This window comes from Heliangelus exortis, chromosome 2, assembly GCF_036169615.1.
Source record: "Heliangelus exortis chromosome 2, bHelExo1.hap1, whole genome shotgun sequence".
In the NCBI taxonomy this organism is placed as follows: Eukaryota; Metazoa; Chordata; class Aves; order Apodiformes; family Trochilidae; genus Heliangelus; species Heliangelus exortis.
The window spans coordinates 119,338,694-119,354,249 of record NC_092423.1 but is presented as its reverse complement, the minus strand read 5'-3'; the positions used below and the strand labels follow the sequence as shown (position 1 = coordinate 119,354,249).

Below are 15,556 nucleotides of genomic sequence, written 5' to 3'. Positions count from 1 at the left end.
TGCGGAGCTGTGGGAAACTGCTGAGCCCGATGGGTTTGGGTTTGTTTTGTTGGTTTTTTTGGTGTGTCAGCCAACACAGGCTATTTATATCTAACCCACCGCCGGCTGCAGCGGCACCTCGGAAGTACCAGCACACGGGGAGTGTGTTTCTCCCGTCAGATAACAGCCTCTCTCTGTAGATGGAGACCCTGCGGCCCCCTGAGCCGGGAGCTGCCGCCCCCAGGCACTTGCCAGCTCCAGAGGATGAGGAGCGGAGCCTGCCTGCCATGGCCATTTTCCACAGGCGGGTGGGCAGGACTCGTCCCGCAGTCTCTGCCGAAGCCCCCCTCATGCCGCGGAGCACCGCGCTGATGCCTCCTTCCCGGCGCAGCCGCCCCTTATCGGAAAAGCCGTCGGAGCTTTCGTTCCATTCGTGAGCGCTGCCTCTCGGATTTAGCAGAAAGTCGAGTTCAGAAGTATCGGGAGAAAACTCAGACAGCCTCTTCCTTCGGCAGACGCCGCACATTTGCGTGCTGATCTTAATTGGCCGCTTTTATAATAGCTTTAATGAGATAAGCGATACAGGCTTCTCTCAGCATAACGCAACCGTGTCTGACAGGAACCAACCTTGATACGGCCGCAACGCAAGTCCGAAGCGTTCTCAGCAACATTCTTCAGAGCTACACAGCATCTCTACGCAGCTCTCCCCGTTCCTTACACCCAGACACCCAGACCAGATGCCTCTTTTTCTTTCTTTCTTTTTTTTTTTTTTTTTTTTTTTTTTTTTTTTTTTTAATATTGAATAATTATTTGATGCTCCCAGTTCCGCTAATTTCCCCTCTCCCCGTGTGTAATGAAGTGTAAGGGCTGGCGCCTCCTGAGGCTCTCCGTAGAGCGTGCTCTCAGCCTCCTGCGCAGAAGGCTGGGTGACACGGTGGAGCGGCTCCCATCCGGACCGGGATACAGCTGAGCTGGGCTGGGCCCGGCCCGGCCCGGCCCGGCCCGGCTCGGCTCGGCCTTGTCAGGCGGAGAGCGACCACCAGCCGTTCTTAACTCAGGCACTCAGCAGCCAACCCTGGAGCACCGCACTAGGCCAGGCACCACCGCGGACGCCCAAACCCGGGGTCCTTCAGCCGGCCAAGGCCCTGCCTGCGCAGGCGGATGCGTTAAGGCGGCCCTGCGCATGCGCACGCCCTTTCTCTTCCGGCGCTGACCATGGCGGAGAAGGAGTAAGTGACAGTCGCGCCCGGGGATAATCCGCCGCCATCCGCGGCTGCGGCCGTGCCTGCTCTCTGCCCCCACCTCCGGGATGCTGCCCGCCGCCTCCTGGCCGCTGGGCTTCCGCCGGCGACACGGGAGGCGGCACAAGTGGCCCGGGCCCGGCAGTGGGGAGAGGATGGGGCCCAGCGCGGCGGCAATGCAGCCACCGCCGGTCCAGCCTCTTCCTCGGGCGGCGGCTGCCGCTGCCCTGCCGGCCCTCGGTGAGGTGGGGAGGGAGAGCTGGGCCCAAATCGCCGCTGGTGGGTGGGAGGCCCGGGACGGTAGTTTCGTCTGGCTTGGCGAGCTGTGTGAGAGTGCGGCTTGTGCGGGGAGTTAGGGTTATGTTATGTTTAGGGTAGGAGTTCGTCCGGGTGATTGTAGCTGTATAACTGGATTTGTCACGGCGAAGAGTTTAAAATTTTGAGAAAGTTTAAAATCTTGTGAAACAAGCTTGGGAATACTGCTAAATTGGTTTTTCTCTTAAAGCACCCGTTGTAATGTTTGTTAATCTGAAAAAGATGTGTTTGAAACAGATTATAATTTGATTGTAGCAAAGTAGGGTAGCAACTTGGCGTCACTCAAGGGATCTGAGCCTTTATTGCTGTGTACGTAGGTTGTGTGCAGTTGAACAGCGAGTCTCTCAGTTGCCTTCCTTAGTATAAAAGGTGCTGTGCAGGCTGCACCCGGGCTCGTTGGCAGGGGCAGCCAGGAGGATGCCTCACTGAACTGGCGCGATGTGGGAGTGTGCATTATGTTAAAGAGTTTACATCGGCGTTTACCGGGTGTGACCTCCAAGTCCAGTTTCTTCAGGTCAGCTAAAAGAGGTCTTTTTCCTCTCTTGGTTTAGAGCAAAGAAGGTGCCGTCCGTACCGGAAAGCCTGCTGAAAAAGCGGCAGGCTTATGCAGCTATGAAAGCCAAACGTCAGAAGAAGATTTTGGCTATAAAAAAGGTGAGTGTTTCCCAGCTTAATTTCAGTTGTTCTGTCTGTTTCAATACCAGCTGCTGGCACTGATGTAAAGCAGTATGGAAGTTCACAGTGTTTCAGTCTGGTACGCAGATGCTTTTTGCTGTTGTAGACTAAAATATGTTTTGGGGTGATTTGTTCTGGTCAATAGCAAGGCAGCTCTGCACAGAGTAAGGGTTAAGCACACCCTTGTTTATAAGGTTAAAGTGAGCTTTCTACAAGGCAAGAGCTTACAGCCTTTGGGGGCTCAAGCTTGGTGCATGATGACATTGTTCATGGTAAAGAAGCAGTGCTGTGTAACAGCCTTTCAGATTGTCTAGGGTATCACCTAGAGTGATTCTGAACTCCATGATGTGGGCACAGTATCCCTACCACCTGTGTTCCTTGTGGGTTACTTGTGATATGTTATTTGAAGGTGATTTTTGTGTGTTAAAAAGCTTGATATCATCTGAAGTAATTTTTACTTGATTTCAGGCCCGTAGGGCACAAAGAAAACTCATCTATGCCAAGGCCCAGGCTTACCACAAGGAGTACAGGCACATGTACAGGCAGGAGATCCGTATGGCCAGGATGGCACGAAAAGCTGGCAACTACTACGTTCCTGCAGAACCAAAACTGGCCTTTGTGATCAGGATAAGAGGGTAAGATTGAATACAGATATAAACAGCTTTATGCTCAAAAGCACTGAAGTTAGTTTTTGTGTTGCTTCTCTGTTTTGAGGGCTTAAATAATGTAACTAAAATCAAGCCTTCTGCTGGTGGCTTGGTAAGTTCTTGGCAGTAATGTAGGTGCACCAGGGGCTTACTTAACCAAGTGCTAAATCATTATGTTTGCTCTCTAGGAATCCTTACTTTTTTAAAGGAAAATACAAGGCTGCAGATGTGTACAGACAGATGTTTGCTTTCATCTTAATCTCTGTGAAACTGCACTAATTATCATTTGAATTACAGTATTCCCTTATATGCTACTAGGCTTTGTTTAAAGTATTACAGGAAACTAACAGAAGGTGTGACTGGAAGAATTATGTTCAGGAGGGCACAAGGAAAGTTCTAAATTGTTACAGTGTAATGCTTATTTCTTGTTTTTTTCCACAGAAAGCTGTTTTACCTTAATACTGAAATACACTGAGGTAGTAAATAACTTACTCAGCTTCCTTTGTGTGATTGAAAACAAAACCAACAAATTGTATGAAAAACATGACTAATACTATAACCAATACTATTGTGGGGCTATTTACCTGCTGTTTAGTGTTCTCTGGGGTGTTGAGGCTTTTTTCTTACGTTCCTCAGCACCAACGGTGTCAGCCCCAAGGTCCGCAAGGTGCTGCAGCTTCTTCGCCTGCGTCAGATTTTCAATGGCACCTTTGTAAAACTCAACAAAGCTTCCATCAACATGCTGCGGATTGTTGAACCCTACATTGCATGGGGGTGAGTGAAATGGACAGTTTTATCAAGTCAGGATAAAAATGTTGAGCTTCTTTTCCGTGTTGCTACACTAGACCTTCAGGTTTCCCTTATGCCCGAAAGGTTTTGGTATCTTCTTTGCGCTTTCCCTCGTTTGAATTGAAAACATTGTTCAGGCAGTGCTTTAAAAGGTGCTGCTTGTTGGATGTGGTTACACGTTCATTAGTGTTCTTGGGAATTTGATAAGGGTAAGATCTGCTTCTCTGTTGCTTTTGTGTTTAAATTTGGGACGTGGAATGATCTTAGATTGATATGGATGTTTCAATTTGGGTATTATAACTTGGTATGTGGCTTGACTTAAAGCTTTTTTTAACTTATTTTACTTGATTGTTTCAGATACCCCAATCTGAAGTCTGTGCATGAGTTGATCTACAAGCGTGGCTATGGGAAGATCAAAAAGCAGCGCATTGCTCTTACTGATAACTCCCTGATCCAGAAACGCCTTGGTAAATTCTGCTTCGCTGAACAGAACAAGAGATTAACTTGTTGCATATGGATGAATAATGTGAAGCTGGACAGCTGTCATTACTTGTCTCTGGAGAGTAATAGTGATTGATTAATAACATCTGACTGGATAGCTTAATAACAAAGCAAAGTGGAAATAACTTTCTTTATCATGTATTGAAAAACAGTGTAAAGAATCAAATTTTAGCATTTTAAATTTGGAATTTTTCGTGTAAACTCGTTTCAGACTTTAATGTTAAGTGTTTATGTCTTAGAAGCACTAGCAAACAAAAGTGATCAGCGTAGCTGGTAAAAAGAAAGCACAAAGTATTTCTATTAGGAAATAGATTGTTTAAGGAGGCTCCTTTTCCATCATGCCAGGAATAATAGCAAACACTGGGGTCTCCCTTTTTGGCACTTGATTTGTGTATTACTTGACATTGGATTGTGTCATGTCTATTGCTTTTCCAATGCAATAGATAAACAGGTTCTAAATATACAAGTATGATGCCATAAGCAGTTTCCTTTTTAGCATTGTATTTTGCAAGTTATTAACTTATAGCATGTCACTGAAGACTCTGAAGAGACATTAGGAAAGATGCTGCATTATTCAACAGCATAAGTAGTTCAGTGAATTTCCCTGAGCTGCACATCACTGTTCTTCAAGTGTATTTAATCCAGCTTTTCTTCAGGGAACACAGTTTGTTTTCCTAAGATTTATGAAGTGGGGTTTGGTTTTTTTTTGTTCCTTATTGCTGTTATTAAGCAGTAGAAACTGATGCCTCTTGCAAAATATAAGAACTAAGTAATGTTGAATTTGCTGCAGCTAATCCATTTTAATTGGAAAAGTCAGTTACTGGCTGTGGCAGAGTGGGTGCTTTCAAACTTGAATTTTATGAAAAGCAGTAGGTATAACAATACCAACTTTGTAATTTTTAGCTTCTTATTGACCAGTGTCTCAGTAGCCTTTCTGAAAACAACTTTTCTGAATTTTAGGAAAGCTTGGCATCATCTGCATGGAAGATGTGATCCATGAAATTTACACTGTTGGCAAGAACTTCAAAGTTGTGAACAACTTCCTTTGGCCCTTCAAGTTATCCTCTCCTCGGGGTGGAATGAAGAAGAAAACGATCCACTTCGTGGAAGGTGGTGATGCTGGTAACAGAGAAGACCAGATCAACAGACTGATAAGGAGAATGAACTAATGGTGAGAGAATACCAAAAGTTAATGCTATCCATTGTTCTGACTCTGCTGTGTAGCCTGCTGCTGTTATTAGTTGAACATTCAGGCTTAATATTCATGATTTTTGGATGTTAACCTACAGTATGTGGGTGCTTGAACAATGTGGTGTTCTGAGGCTCTTTTAAAAATCTTAAAACAGCTTAGACACTTGTGAAGAAATTAAATCTTAATTCTAGTATAAAGATGACCAATAACTGATTTTCCATTTACCAGTAACTTGGTTTTTAAAAGTTACTTTCTTTGTGATGGGAAGATGAGATTTTTACTAAAATTTCCAGTCTTGATTAAGGATTTCTTAATATTATCAAAGTCTTGTGATTACAAGTACAGTAAGTTTTCTTCTGATTGCCTGATTTTTTCTAAAAAAGCCTGTTTAAAATGCAGAGAAATTCAGTTCTCAATTTACACCATTCTAATGGTCTAAGTTTTGGGCTCATTCAAGCTTCGAAATGATCCATTTTAGGCTTTTATGTTAGCATAGCTGAGATGGTCATTTTGAAATACTAATTGTCTCATTTGAATAGGCTATGCTTTAGGAATGAGAGGGTTTGTTAACACTTGGAGCAGTTTGGCAGTGACAGCTGAGTCCTGAATTAAATACGTAGTTCAAACAATCTGTCTTGTCATCTGTTGTCACTCTGCTTTTCCTTCTTTGATGAGAGAAATCTGTCATGCAAAGCCAAAACTGTTTTTTTCAGAGCTCTTCCTTTTTTTTATTTCCACACTAAACTAGCTTTGGTGTTGCCCATATCTTGTTTTCAGTCAAGTGTAAATGACTTTTTGGTGTGAAAGTTGTGCTAGAATTTAAGAAACTTGGTGTGTTAGCATGATTGGGAAGACTTTAAGAGGCAAAGGATCAATTTTCCCTAAAATGATACCTCAAAGGACAAGAAGGTATTTTGGTTGGTTTATGATTGTTGGGTTATTTTTTGTTTTGGTTTGGGTTTTTTGTGTGTTAGTTTTTTATTAGTTTTAGCATTTTTTTTTTATTATTAAACAACCCTCTAGAACTTAGGAATTACTAAGTAAACTGCAGATCTGATTTCTGAAGAAAAAAAAGCAGGTAGTGGTGTGACTTCACAGCTTAAAACAAGTGCAGTTGCTGTTTGGATATGTTCTCAGAAATTAAGCTTCCTGAAGCAGAGGATGTTGTGGGATTTTTGGTTGGGATTTTAAAAATTTTTTTAATTTGAAAACTTTTAGAATTTTTTACAGGCCACAAGGCATAGCAGGTTGTGCTCTTCCAAGTGTACTGTCTATTCAGAGAGCTAAAGGAGACCTGTAAAATACATGGCAGCTTTTTCCCTTAAAACTATATTATAGGCTGCTCTTCCTCAGTTTCCACTCACCCACACTTGTTGCATGTTATTTTGTTGTCTGTCTTTGAAGCAACAGAGTTTTAAAGCACTGATTACATGGCTGATGGAAACCTGGCTTCAGGAAGATAGTTGCTTACCAGGGATGATGTTTTGTAAAGCTTTTTAGCTCAACTATGGGAAGAAGTGGTTTAATTTGAGAAGCAGAATTGTGGTAAACTTTGGTGCTGGGGTTATGTTACATTCTTTCTTCTACCACTCCTGTAGAAATTTTGCTGCTGGTGGCACAATTTGTTACAGGCTCAGTGCTGGCAGATGTTTCCTGTAAGTTGGTGTTTGAGACTTCATAACCAAGACTGAGCAAAACTGCTTTCACTTTATGCTTCTGCCAGGTTTTTGAGCGTAAGATGGAAATTTCCATTTTTAACTGAAACCCTCCAGCTTTTAGGTCAGTGTGAATCCTTTCTTCTCCATCTTGAGTGACAAAAATCAGAGATACTGGTGGTGTTGAGTATTCAGAAGCCTTCCTAGAAGAGGGGAAGTTCACCATTGCAGTGACTAGATAATGCCTGTAAGGAGTAGTATATTGACAGAGAAACCAGCAATGTTCAGCTAGTGCTCATGGTTTTCACTGGGCTAGAGATGTTTTTACAAGGAAAGCTGGGGGGGGACTTTTTACAAGGCCATGTAGTCATAGGATGAGGGGGAACTGTTTTAATCTGAAATATCTTACCTTTAGATTAGATATTGGGAAGAAATACTGTAGTGTGAGGGTGGTGAGACACTGGTGTATGTTGCCCAGAGGAGTTGTGGATATCTCCTCCTGGAAAGTGTTCAAGGCCTGGCTGGATGGGGCCTTGAGCAACCTCATCTAGTAGGAGGTGTCCCTGCCCGTGACAGGGGAGTGTGAACTAGATGATCCTTAAGGTCCTTTCCAACCCAAACGATTGTGTGATTCTGTGAGCCCATGTAAGTAGCAGACACAAGGGCTTTGCTCCATCTTTCAATTTAAGAAGTAACCTTGCAGTTTTGTTTTGTTTTCTGTTCTGGGTTTTTTTTGCTTATGAGTTGTTGTGCTTATACTGCAAAAAAACTTACCTCAGGTGTAAAGCAAAGACAAGATTGTTCTCGTGTCCTGCACTTCTATTCCTGCTGTTTTCCTGCTGTTCTGAATAGAGTGCATGTTTAAAATATGAGTAACCTACATGTAAAAAAGCACAAGAATGCTGTAGTTTCTGCTGAGGTTTTGGGCAACTAGAGCAGTAAGTTCAGACAAGATGTCAGTATTCTAAGTACTGTCATTCTGAAGTGCTGTGTCTGAAAAGAAGAATTCCTCTTCCCTGTATAGAAATTGTTTTCTGCTGTTTGTCTTTATTTCTTACCACTTAAGTGATGGTCTGAAATAGATCTTTAAAAATATAAAGGCTAATAGAACAGGTTCTGTAATACAGACTGGAAAAAAGATAAAAGCATATTATGTAATACTGAATTTTGACAATTCAGTATTGGCAAGATACCAAATTTCATAAACTCACAAGCAAAATTTATAGGAATTTAAGATGTTTGCCATTTGCTTTAATTTTTGTATGAAAACAGTCCCTGAAATGTGTTGAAAATGGGCTTACTGCAGCAAAAATTAGAATATGCACAACTTCTCAGCATGTCTTTCAATATCGTGTTCCCCCACTATGCTTTTAGACGAATAGGAAAATAGACACCAATATTTCAAAGCAGAAATATTTATATTGATAGTTCTGAGACTTAAAAATCTGTGTTTTGAATTACAAGATGTTAATATAGAAGTCAGTTATTGTGTGTCAGTGATTGAGGGCAAGACTGTTGAAGTCTTAAATCCAATGGAATAAAATTAGTATTTTCATCCAAAAATGCAAACTGGAGAAATGTATGAATTCTTCAGCTGGGCAAAGTAGTGTGGTTTACACATGTCTAATGATACTTTTTTTTTTTTTTTTTCCTTTCAGATTCAGATGCCCAGCTGCAGTCTTTCTAACTTCATTCTGATAATAAAACCATCTTGCACAAAACATTGTCACATGGCTTTGTCTCATTTTTGTGATCCTCTTCTCTACTGGTGGTGCTTGCAAAGTTAACTTCGGAGTAACCCATTTCAGAGAGGCATTTATAGTTTACATTAACAGTATATAGGTAACAGAAAGTAGAAATAATAGTATTACAATATAGCACATTACACATTCTAGGTAGTTACTCAGCTTTACATAATTTGTTTGCAGTGGTTTATTTTGGATACTACAGAAGCAAGAGACCACAGGATTGACGAGGATATGAACAGTCATTGCTGCTGTGTTGGCCTAGTGAAGCACAGGTTAGAAACCCAGGGATGGGTAAAATGCAAAAATTGGGTTGCAGTCACATTGATTTCTTGTCTTGTGAGCACTTTGCTGAGGAGCTTTAGTCTGCTGAGACATTTGGTATGACAGATCAACAATCCACCTCTGCTCTGACTGAAATTCTTTTCTGTGTTACAGGCAAGCAGTGTTTACATACTTCACCATGAATGATGTCTATTTAAAAGTCCCTGGCATTGATTGCCTTTTTTTTTCCTCAATTTGTGCAAAAGCTTATTCTGCACTTTAAATAAAACTTCGCAGTGGTGCTAGTTTATGAAAAATTGTCAAAAGTCAATAGAGTTTTGTCAAATAGTTTTGGCTTTAAATAACTCAGGAAATGATGATAGTGGCTTAACTCAAACTAGTTCAGTCCTTTTGTTTGTTAATGTGTTAGGGCACTGGCAAAACAACTCTGTGTCGGATGGGTCAGTGTTTCTAGATACTTTAAGCCTTCAGTTGTAAATCCTGAGTTAACTGACAGTTCCCCATAATTGCTCTAAAATCTGGTAATCTTATGGCTAAATGTGGAAGTACCAACACCTTTCTGCATGTAAGGTACTAACTGCACTAAACAGGAACTTTGCAGCTCCTTACAGCTATTTGGTGCTGGCAGTTGTGTACATCACTGATACATGCTTGACAGCAGTTTATGAGTGAATGAGGTGAAAACCATAAAAATACTTCATTTATTAGGCATCTTTGTGAAGCAATAAGTATGTTTTGCAAGGAAAAAGCATTTTTGTAAAGTTGCTAGGTGAAGGGGAAAAAATGGGAATATTGTAGTAATAAACACTTGGCAGTACCTCAGGAAAACTTGGTTCCTGTCTTGATACTGTAATTGTACAATCTGACTCAGCTTAAAACTGCACCAGCTGGCAATGAAATTCAGGTGTCTTGGACATAAGTTTAGTTGAGTTCAAAACAGTGTTCTTGTCTCTGTTAGTGGTAGAGTTCTGTTACTTTGCTAAGAGGTTTTCAGCTTTTTCCTCTTGACTCATACAAATCTAGTATATTTTTAACAGAAAAGCAGTTCATGGCTACAATGAAGCCATACAAATGGGTGGCAAACTTTCTATGAGAGGTAGAATGAGATATTAACTCTTAAGTTAATCAGTGCTGTAGTACCTAATTTGTCTGATAAGAATGCCCTCAAGGTCTCACACTTTGTTTAAAAGAATGCATTCACTAAAGCATGAGTGAGGATAAATTTGATTAGGTCTGTATGGTACTTGAGCAGCAAGTTTTTCTTACCTTTCTCTGAAGTGAGTTGCAGAGAGCACCTGCAAAATGTTAATCACTAGTTTGGAAATCAATACTTCAGGGTAGCTGTGTTTGAGGTGGCAGTCCTGCTTAGCTGGTCACTTTTTATGCTAACACAGTTTTCAGCATTTTAATATTGCTTTTCAGGCTTCACAGAAACAGCTCACAATCTTATAGTTAAGGTCTGAGTTTGCACTGGAAATCCATTTTTACAGTGCACGAGCAGTATGTTTTGGAGCGTTTATGAGGTAATTTGACTTAAAAATGTAGCTGATGAAGACAATTACTTGGTCCCTAAACAATAAATACTGTGGATTCTTTGTCAGCATTCTATGATAAAGTTCAGGTTCTTGCAAACATGCTGTTATTTTCTCACTCTTTGTAACTGCCAGCTGCTGACACATCCTGGAATAAAATATCTATGAACTCTTCTCCTCTTTCAGAATGACCAACATCTTCCTTCTTTTCCTTAGAACTGAAGCCAGAAGCTTTACCTAATAGCTGTTGGAGAAGCAACAGGAGACTGAAACTCTAGCAACTCACACATTTTTCAGGCATGCAAAGGTTTATAGGCTTTACAGTTAATTGGTGTGCATTTTTTTTGCTGGGGTCCAGCTCATACAGCCTGTTTCACTATCACCAAGTGTAAAGCCATACATCTGGAAACAGAATGGGAGTCCATCCCAAGAATCAAGTGTTTTGAGAGAAAGGGGATGTGATGGATAGTCAGCTGAACATAAGCTCCCACTTGGCCAAATGCAATTCTTGGATGCATTAAAAAGGGAATATCAAATGGTATGGGGGAGGCAATACTTTTGTTCCAGTAGTGCTTACGGCTGGTGCCAAATGCAGTATCCAGTTCTTGTGCCAAAAATCAAGCACATGCCTTATAATACTTGGAGAGCCTAATTTATTCAGTTTAAAGGCAGACGTTGTTGAAAAATGAGTATCTACCTATAATTACCTCCATGGAGAAAAGTAGTTTGATAATAGAGAATTCCTTGATCTAACAACGCTGTAATAGGATGAAATGTCTTGAAATTGAAACCAGATAAAATTTAGCTTTAAGCAAACAACTTTAATGGTAGATAATTAGACACTTGAACACTTAACCAATGGTGTGCCAGATTCTTTGTCAGTGGTCATTTCTAAATTGAGGTTAGGATTTTTTTTCTACCTTTTAAAGCATATGCCTTATGGAAGAAACCTGTTGGGAGCAGTACCAGAGCCTCTCAGCAGAAGTTACTAAGTGCAGGCTCAAGATTCTCAGGGATGTAAGTCAGAGCCTTGTTTTGAGATGCCTGGCTACTCGGTGTGGACTTAAGAACTGTGGATGTGATGTGCTTGTCAAGGGAACTTGTAGTAATGGGGCACATAATCTAAAACTGCTTGGACCTTACTGTAATCTGCTCAGGAGAGGTGGTAGGATTTCAAAGTACCCTGTATGGGCTTTCTCTGCTGCTATATCTCACAGCTCTTTCCACAACTGGGCCTCGTGGGTTTTTGTTTTTTTTTTAGAATTACTGTCAATTCTGAGTCCCCAGCAAGCAATGTGGTCTCTCTGCTTCATGCAGCAACTGGTTTGGTCACACCTAGGGAAGTAGGTGCGTGTGTTTGTCACAGCTGTAACACACCCTGTGATGGGCAGTGCTGTGACCCTGGCTCAGAGCAGCAGGGACTGAGGCTGCCACAGCCACTGCAATCCCCTGACAGGGGATTCAGGATGCCAGCCCTGCTATTACTGCTCCAGCTACTCTGGCCATTCAGTTCACGTGGTACAATTCAACCCTGCAATTAGGAGTGAAGCAAAGAAAAAGAGGAAGTCAGTTCTCAGTCTTTGTGCAAAATCTCCCAAGTTTTACTAGCAGAGGACCAAGATGAGGGAGACAATCCTGAGAAGTCTGATCCTTGTCAAGCAGTTAATGGAGTGGATCCTCCTCAGTCAGAGTCATCTAAGGAGGATGATTCAGAGCCAGAAGTAACTGTTCAGTCATTCTCTAGAAGAGGGAACTTGGGAATTCTTAGAAAGGACTTGAGCCACCATGAAGGTAAATCACTTCTCACTTGGTTGCTCTTATGATAGGGCTGATACCATGGAACTGGATGAAGACAGCTTGACTCTTGTGGTCCTTCAAATTTATACAGCATATGATGCATATAGAATCACAGACTCATCCAGTGGTTTATGGGAAGGGACCTTAAAGATTCTCTAGTTCCAACCCCCCTGCATGGGCGGGGACACCTCCCACCAGACCAGGTTGCTCAAGGCCCCATCCAGCCTGGCCTTGAACACTTACAGGGAGGGGGCAGCCGCAACTTCCTCGGGCAACCTGTTCCAGCATCTCACCACCCTCACAGGAAAGAATTTTTTCCTAGTGTGTAAACTAAATCTCATCTCTTTGGTCGAGTTTGGTCACCTATCTGGGCTGCTTCTCCCCACAGAAGGGTGACAGGTGTGAGCCCTTTATTACCTTTTGTTGCCAGAACATAAGATGTTAAGCAGAACCCTGCTGTGGCCTTGGTTCTGCATACCATTCTCCAGCAGTAACTATGAACACCCAAGGTTATCAGTCCTAGAAGCAGATGCTGGCTGGAAAACACACTGTTAATTTCAGTAAGTGCAGTTATTTAGAAGAGACTTAACTGAAAAGTAAAATTACTGGAAATAAAATTAGTTCTATGCTGCCCCAAACCATGACAACTTCCTGTCAATTCTGAGTCCCCAGCAAGCAATAAAGTTTCCTAACTTCATACAACTGGTTTGCTCACACTTAGGAAACTAGATGTATGTGCTTTGTTCACATCATTCCTTCCATCTCCCAACTTCCAGAAGACACAGAACTGTGAGAAAACCTCTGCATGTTGCTCCTTAAAATCAGAAGATCCCAATTTTAACCTAGGTTAGGAAACTGCAGAGCAGAAATAGGAATCTGAAGACAGTCAAGCTTTGATGGGAACAAAGTTTTAGTCTCCCAGATCCCAGGTGAAATGTTCTGCTCAACTAGTTTCATTAGCTTTAAGTTGTAGTGGGAAATTTGTTGTCTTCAGGGATCTTAAACATGATTGTGCCAGTTCTCTTTGGTGAGCTCCTCATTCTCCTTTGCTTACTTGTTTTTCCTAAAATGTTTTTTTACCATACTGAACTACTCTAGGCATCCAGGATCCCAAAAGATCCAAGTTTAGGATCTAAACTAAATACCAGTTTAGATGTAAATAGGCTCTTACATGGTGCAGTCTTTCGTGATTGAGAAATCTGAAAAATCAAGTACTGAGCTCATGAACTGCAGATCCTAAGAAAGAACAAGAAAGAAAAGTAACAATTTTTTACACAAAACTGATGTCTTCTTTACAGTCTGTAGATGATCCCACTGGCCATTCCTAGCCTTATGTGTGAAAATGAGTAGTACTTGTCACCTGGGCCAAGTTGAATGGTTATATTGTAAATCAGAGCAAATTTTCCAAGTTCAGAGCTGTAAGCAATTTTCCCTGAGTTATTTTTCTAAAGATAAAAAGCTCCACAAAAGAAGTTTTTTTTATCTGCTAAGTGTTTCTTCACATAAACTACTCATTGCACCAAATATCTTTCATTTTGGAATAAGTAGGTACTTGGTTGGAGCAAAACAAAGAGAAATAAGAGAGCGTAGTCATAGGGCCACCACGGGGTGTGGATGGGGAAGAAGCCACATACGGAGTAAAATCTAGGGCAGGGGAGGAAAGGGGAGCAGGGGGAGGTGAGTCCAACCCTGCTTGCTGAGCAGAGTTTTGGCAGTGCAGAGAGGCTTTGAATCCAGATTAACCAGCCAGCTTACCACGTGCTTTACACACTTGCCATGCTGAGTTGCTCTGGCAGCCAGAGATGTTCTGAAGGACTTCACTGGCTTTGGGGTTTGCCTGGAGTGCTGTCTGGCTGTGGGGTGAGTGTGTGCTGCCCAGGCCCTGCAGCAGTGGCTTGAAGCTCTGCTCACACCCTGTGTTGCCACTCCCACTGCATTTTGTTTGGAGCTATGCAAAGATGAATGCACTCTGTCATATCTGATGGCATCTGTTATCCACAAGATTATGCTTTTTATTGCACAATGAAGTTTAATTGAAGTTTTCAAGTCTTGATCACTCTAATTATCTCATGTGTAGGACACCACAATAGCACCTAATAATTTCATCACAATACACGTTTAACTTTTGGATGCTGATAGAAAAAGCTCCGCAACATTTTTTTAATCCTTTTATGTGCTCTGACCTACTGCGTAAAACTAAAAATTAGCTGACTCAATGTAGAGAGAAGTGAGTGACTCCAGAGACTATGCACAGTATTTCCAGGCTAGTTTGTTTCCAATACCTCATGAAAAAGGACTGAACTGCCTTTTAGCCTCCCTGTCCTAACATCTGGCTTTCTGCTACCACGGTGTTCGGTTCTACTCTGTTGGATTGCAATCCCTGCCTTTCCTAAGCAAAGGATAAATGTTTCTAACTACTGTTAATAGCTTCCATTTCTAAAGCCTTTGTAGGACAGCATTCTTCTTAGCAGACTTTGAAGTACTTCATCACTGATGTCAGGACTACCCTCTTCCTACTGCAGACCTGCACAGACACCATGACTTGCCAAGGTTTACCTGGCGGACTGAGAGCCAAACCAAGACTAAGCCTGCTGGAACAGGAGGGGTATCTGCAGCCTGGATGGAAGTATGGAAAGCAATGTTGGGGAGATGGTGGCTGTGGCTGGGAAAAGGGTTTTGAATCCAGATTGCTATGATCTGGGGGGAGAGGTACCTGAGAAACTACCATTATAAAAGTGTGGTTCCTTCCTCCTTTTCCAGAACTCCCCAGCTGAACTATCCTTGCACACAGGGTTAGGACTTCCTGTCTAAAATCCTGTCTGGGCTTTAGTCTTCTAGGAAGTTAATCCCCAGCTCAGGTTTTCAGAAGTACCTGGAAAGGTGGTGATAGTCTGTGCTCTTTTTAGCAGATCAGTCAAGTGTACCTGAGAAGTGGTTGGTGTGCATGGAGATATCTTCTGTGACTGAGACAGGTTTATATTCATGTCTCTCCGTCTGCAGCAAAAATTACCCCCTCTTCTTAGAATCTGTGTTTTTCTGAGTAATGACCATGTTTTCTTTTGAACTCAGAGTTACATATGGTCCGAGTTATCCTACTGGCTCGAGTATCTTTTGGTCTATAGACATCTATTGTGGATGTTAAATAAATTTAGACTTGACATAAATACAGATATTCTTCCTCCTGCCAAAATGCTCATTACTCC

General features: G+C 41.9%; 1 protein-coding gene across 1 annotated transcript; it reads left to right on the top strand.

Moving 5' to 3' along the window:
* Positions 1-64: 64 nt before the first annotated feature.
* RPL7 (ribosomal protein L7) lies at positions 65-8,717 on the top strand. Its single transcript, XM_071737782.1, has 7 exons — positions 65-1,208; positions 2,087-2,189; positions 2,679-2,845; positions 3,494-3,631; positions 4,004-4,113; positions 5,108-5,318; positions 8,653-8,717. The coding sequence occupies exons 1-6, from the start codon at positions 1,195-1,197 to the stop codon at positions 5,314-5,316; spliced, it is 741 nt and encodes a 246-aa protein (XP_071593883.1). The 5' UTR covers positions 65-1,194; the 3' UTR covers positions 5,317-5,318; positions 8,653-8,717.
* Positions 8,718-15,556: the final 6,839 nt, after the last annotated feature.

Bases quoted from the DNA above. Each gene is read 5' to 3' on its own strand.
- RPL7 (XM_071737782.1), top strand. The intron at 2,190-2,678 runs GTGAGTGTTTCC...ACTTGATTTCAG, and splicing joins AGATTTTGGCTATAAAAAAG to GCCCGTAGGGCACAAAGAAA. The intron at 4,114-5,107 runs GTAAATTCTGCT...TCTGAATTTTAG, and splicing joins CCTGATCCAGAAACGCCTTG to GAAAGCTTGGCATCATCTGC.